General features: G+C 40.3%; 1 protein-coding gene across 2 annotated transcripts in view; it reads right to left on the minus strand.

Annotated features, from left to right (window-relative positions):
• LOC308403568 (dual specificity testis-specific protein kinase 1) overlaps nucleotides 1–1,677 on the minus strand; it is a 31,913-nt gene extending 30,236 nt beyond the window's left edge. Inside the window, exons 1-2 of one of the 2 annotated variants that reach the window (XM_080893113.1) lie at nucleotides 1,455–1,677; nucleotides 176–242 (exon numbers count right to left, since the gene is read on the minus strand). In XM_080893113.1, coding sequence (XP_080749239.1) covers nucleotides 176–206 — 31 coding nt within the window. In that variant the 5' untranslated portion in view covers nucleotides 207–242; nucleotides 1,455–1,677. The remainder of the gene's footprint in view (nucleotides 1–175; nucleotides 243–1,454) is intronic. The other variant, XM_080893114.1, reaches the window with a different exon arrangement.
• Nucleotides 1,678–6,000: the final 4,323 nt, after the last annotated feature.

Raw genomic sequence — 6,000 nt, forward strand, 5'->3', positions numbered from 1 at the left:
CACACTGACATTACAGTAAGCAGTGCAGCACCGAAACACATCACAGCTCGAGACGAGCGATAAAGTTGTGATTTCTCAGTTCACTGTCAGATTGCTTTGGAGTCGTTGCATTTACAATCCACTGGCAAACTACATGAAAATGGAATGAAAATTCATTAAAAATCTTAATACTTACTCCACTGATTTAATAAGCTATTCATGTGCATCTTGTAGTGGAACAAATCCAGAAGCTTCTGCAGAAACTGAGGAGGAACCACAGTCAAAAAGCACACACACACACACACACACACATGCACACACACAGCTTTTTACAAAGACAAGACAAGAGAAAAACAAGCAAGCAAGCAACACTGAACAATAACACAAACACTGATTGACAGACAGGACACTGAACTACGAGACAGCTGTTACTTCATGCATTATGGTTAAAAACTGCTAAAGAAACAAAATCAGTGCCTTTGCACAAAAAGACATACAAACCTTCCTGTTTATGATTATTATTATTCATGATGCTGAATTAACACCACTGTCACAGTGGTTCACAACCCATGTGACCTGTGATCCTTCCTTATCAGTGAGTGATTTTTTTTTTCTTTCCAGGAGAGTTATAAACCTTAAAAAGCAAAAACATTAACCTTGATTTTGAATTCTGTACTTTAATTGGAATATCAATATTTTGACCAGTGTAAAAATTAGCAGCTAACGCTAGCAAGCTTGAGTAACAAGCAGCATCCATAAACTGTACAAGTGCAGTTGAATGGTCAGTACCTCACACTAGGCCGTATCATTTGTCAGAGAACAACAGCTCAAACACAGCAGAGACATCCACTTTAGCAGCTTCACTTAGCAGAATTCACTCGTTAAAGAGTTGCCATAAAAATGAAAACTATCCATAAAGGCCAACATTTTTTGTACCATGTTACACGCATGTGTTTGAATCCTGTTTAAAGTGGCCACTTTGAAATAAGATTCTATGGGGATTGACTCATTTTTAGAGTCAAAGTCAAGTGGACATTAGAGGAACTGCAGCTTTTTGGAACTTTGTCACTGGTTTCATTTCTCAGCTTAGAAAGCTGAGGTGACACTTTTAAATGGATCATGCTAAACAAATTTGATATCACACATTATAATTAGTCCTGTTGCTAAACTGTAAATATCTGTTAAGACAGCTTTAAGGATGTGCACACCTAACCACAAAGCACGTTTCCTTTTTCTCTCTTCTATCTGACTTTAAGTTAAAAAAAAAAAAAAGGCCCCTCTTCAGAGTTTCTGGGGACCGCACTATGAATGACTACCCCTGGGTGAAACCAGTGGGCACTATCACAGTTTGGTGTTTTCCATTGTAGTCAATATTAAGTTCGGATGGTGCTGAGCATTTCGCGCCTAGTGGCAGACAGACTTTAGTTTTAACCGTTTAACATAACCCACTTTCTGTTAAATCGTCCAGCACTTACATAGACTGAGTCCCAGCGTCGATGTGCAGATCTGCTTTAAAGTGTCGCTGAAATACTTGGCATCATATATCCGCTCTACTTCGCTGTGTGTGCAGGAAGTCGCGGTTGTTTTGGTAGCTTTCTTCACAGAGAGCGGGTGGTAAAGTCAGCTCACGGCGTCGGTGTTGAAACGAGCCTCGCTAATGCAAGTGCATGTTTCATGTGTTGTCTTAGGAACCAGCTTCACCAGCACGTCGGTGGATGAAACTCCACCCACGAGGAGAGGAGGCCGGCCAGCGCGGGCAGGCAGGGAGACGGCCTCAAAGAGTCTGTGTTGATGTCGGGAGGATACTGAGGAAATGATGAACATTTTCACATACAGTGGCGATTTTTGTTTTTTACAGGCTTTATGACACACTGGATTTAAATGTATTGTTAGAGGGCAACTATTGTACTTCAAGGGCCCTGCAAGCCTGTGCTGAGTCTTCACAACAATACTGACTATAAAGGATACAGTGCTGTCACAGCTGTTCGTACTGATGAGAAGTATCTAGATACAGCACAGAGGTGGGAGTGTTTTGAACAATGCTGAGCACTGGCTCAGAGCATAAACTCCCACTCAGTCAGTGTGGGAAATGAATAGATTGGAGCAGACCGCGCACAAATAAACGAAAAATGGACGTAGGGGCGCGGGGGTCTGTATATGACAAGGGTAACACAACAATACAGGATCATTTAGGCTAACCCTTTTCTGTCACTATCAATCAAGGTAATTAGCAACATAATTTGTGGATTAACATACTTGATAGCACCAGAAAATTATTTATTGACATATTATCTCAAAATGGAATCCCTACAGGGTAGTCCTGTTAGTCCCTTTAGTCTGATTTACATTTCAAATTACATAATGCCAGCTTCAAAACGCAAGACCAGGTCCCCACCACAGCAAAGCAACGCAGTGAATATGTTATATTTACACCGTAAAAAGTTCCACTTTTAACAGCATGTACATCTAGATAGTTTGATATTTTTTTCCAATTTGTTTATTTAAAATAAATGCCACGCAGTCTGACAGACATAAAATAGTATTTCCAAAAAAAAGGGTAATTCCAAAAGAGCTATTAACTGAAAGCCTGGCATATGTCATCGTGGTGCACAGTCAAAGTCAACTGGAGGACAAAAGAAGAAGTGGCAAGCCTAAAAAAACACCTACAGCAGAAGAACAGTATCTAAAGGCCTGTGCTTACAAAAGAGCAAAAGCAAAAACCTGACACCGGACCGAGGGATGCATTTGGACCTTCAGCTGATTCGTCTAGTGTTCACCAAGCCTCATCAGTAATGGTGTCAGTGGAAAGGTGACTGTCAAGAAGCCATATGTTTTCATGGAGTGATGAATCCAAATGTGATTTTTTTTCAAACTGTTATGGATATGTAAGCTCAGGATAAAGTGTTTACAGCCATCTGTACAACGCAGTGGCTGCTCTGTCGGATTTTGGGGCTGCATTTCAGTCTGTGGTGTTGGAGATCTTGTTCAATTTGATTGAATTAGGGATGAAGAAAACAATCTTTTGATCTACTATGTGATATCATCTGGAAAACATCTGATTTCCAATAACTAGATAGGAAAATACATAGTGGAACACTATCAGTCATGGGTTGGCCTTCCCGGAGCTCAGACATTATTGAAGCTGTGTGAACGCAACAAAAAGCAGAAACATCCAAAGAAGAGCTCTGATTGTCCTTCAAGAAGCCTGGAGAACTATTCCTGAAGACTACTTAAAGACATTACAGGAGAGCTTGCCTAAGAGAGTTTAGACTGTGATAAAGAATAAAGGTGATCGTACCAAATACTGACTTTTAAGCTTGTTGAAAACTATCTGATGTAGTCTTTATGAAAAACTGTGTCTACCTTAAAGTTTAAAGGTCAGCTTGCACACAGGCGTGTCGCCCAGAAGCTGACGAATATCTGTGTGTTCACAAGAGGTGTGTCGAGCTTCTTGAAAGAAACACTGGCACCGTCTTCTCCCTGTGAGCGATGCGTTTGGTTTACTGCCAGCTCAGAAGGGAAAAAAATACATGCAGACTGTCAGCTGCGAGGCTGCTGTGGGTGTTGCAGGTTTGCTGTGAGGCTGCCATCTGCTGACAATCAGCCATGCTGGTGAATCATGGAGACTCAGCTGTCCATTTCTGAGCCCACTCACCGGTGCTGTTGCAATCATCAGTCAGCACTCCAGTCATTACACAGCATCAAATGCTAATTGCATTTTTTTTCTCTTGTTTACTTATCTAACATGAGATTTTTTTTTTCCTTTACTTCAACCAGGGGTGTTGCTGTATTTCCCATTTGTTTGTCCATCTGTACGTGCTACAACAACGACCTTTCTGATTTGAATAAAAATTGGTGGAGTGGTTGAGAACCTGTTAAATTTTGTTGTCTGCACCTTGAGCAGTGTACAGAGCCCTCAGTGGGTCTAAACTGCAGCTGTGTTTATGCCCAATTTTTAATTCGTGGAAATCTCAAAAATTTCACAGGCCACACCTTGAATCACAACCAATCAAAACCTGCATAAAATATACATCAAAAAGTGACATTATCGTCTAATCAGACAGGACAGGATGCCCCGTTCTGATGTGTTAAAGTGTTGCTAGAAATATTACAGTTACAGACACCTCTAGGATTATCTGTAAAATCATTACAATACATAACATTTGAAGTTTTTTCCACATCACACTGGTTGTTTTCACAGAGGTCTGCCAGCAGCAGTACATTCCAGCTATAAATGAAGCGATCAAACATCCTGCTTTAATTCTGCTTCAGTGCTTCTATTTTTACCACCAGCAAGTTCCTCATTCTCACTCTCAGCTTCTTCCTGCTGCTTTCCTACTGTTGGGTACTTCCATCTTCATCTGCACTCTCAATCTTTCCAGGCTGGATTTTCAGTGCTACCTATGCTTTATTCCCCATTGAAGCACCATAGAAAATACCCCAACGTGTTTTTCTTTTGAGAGGAATTGCAGTGAGGTGCACTGGTAAGGAAGGCGATGTTGTAGCCATGTGCTTCTGTCCACACTGGTGCTTGCGTGTGTCGCTGCATGCTTGGCTGAATAAGATGCATTTAAGGATACGGTTGAAACAACACTGACTGTAACGTGACTTCTCTGAAGATGAAAGATGCTGTTGTCTACATGACACTTTCCTCAAACTTCATGTGGTTTTCTGACAAATATATCTGAATCTTATATAATAGATTCAGAAGACACTGAATTTTCTTTTTATTTACATTTTACCCATTGCCAACAATGTGCCAAAGAACTTCAGACCTACTTGTAGTGACTTTTTAAACTCGTTCAAAATGCCATAAATATAAAGATTTACGCATTTAATTACTGGGTAACACAGATTCAGAAATTCTTTAGTTACAGCAAAAAGAGAAAAAGAGAAAACTGAATACAATGGATGTTTAATAAATGAAGCTGCTACACAGGTTCAATGGGGAACAACTGTAATCACACATCTCAGGTGGCTGTGGCTCAGGCAGTAAAGCAGTTCATGTAGCAGTCCAAAGATTAGGGAACTGATCTCTGGTGCTTCCTGTCGATATGAACCCTGAGTTGCCCCTGATGCATCCACCAGAACGTGTTTAAATGTTAGATAAATGTTGTGTGTGTGAGTGACGTGAAAGCACTTTGAGTGCTGAAATTAAATAGAAATGTGCTATATAAGAACCAGAACATTAATCTAGCTGTGTGTCTGTTCTTTAGATCACTTCCACTTCCCCATACTGTCAGACTCAATGCTGATATCTCTGCCCTTGTCCAATCAACTTCTTTCCCCTCTTCTCTGAGCCAATAAGCCTCCATTCTCTGTGCTCTTCTGTCTTTCAGATTCTCATTTGATCAGCCCTCCTCAAAAGCACCCCATAGTCACTGGAGCCACCATCTTCATCACCGCCAGCGTCCAGCCTCCAGGTGATGGCCCATGTAATCTATTCACCAAATGGCTTGTTATAATTCTGAATTGCAATAAATCACATTCAATTCATATTTTGTCAGAATAATAAATTATGGCCAAAACAAATCCAATAGGGTTAAACAAGGATACATTTAAAATTATTGCACAATAATATAACAAAAATGGAAAAATTCCTCCACTATTTAACACACATAACATCTCAAACACCCCACTCCACATTTTCCAAAACTTTTATTTATATAAAAATTATACACGCTAAATAGAAACAGCATTTGTCAAGGTTGGCAAAGGAGCCTCCAAAGGAGCAGCAGCAGTAATATTAAACAGGGATGATCAGGCTTCCTGTTTGACAGGCAAAAATTATATTGAACCAACTCACAGGTACCATTTTATCCCTGCAACACCCTACAGTTATCACAATAAATCACCAGCAGTAAACCTGATTTCTCATCTTCAAGTCGCTACTGCCACCTGCTGGTTCGTCATGTATGACTACTATGCATGAGTAAACGGGACCCTGACAAAAAAAGCTGCGGGATACACATAGCTTGATTGCAGTATAAAGTAATCAGTGCAATTTAGACATTTTTGTTT

This window comes from Rhamphochromis sp. 'chilingali' (assembly GCF_963969265.1).
Source record: "Rhamphochromis sp. 'chilingali' genome assembly, chromosome: 10".
Classification (NCBI taxonomy): Eukaryota; Metazoa; Chordata; class Actinopteri; order Cichliformes; family Cichlidae; genus Rhamphochromis; species Rhamphochromis sp. 'chilingali'.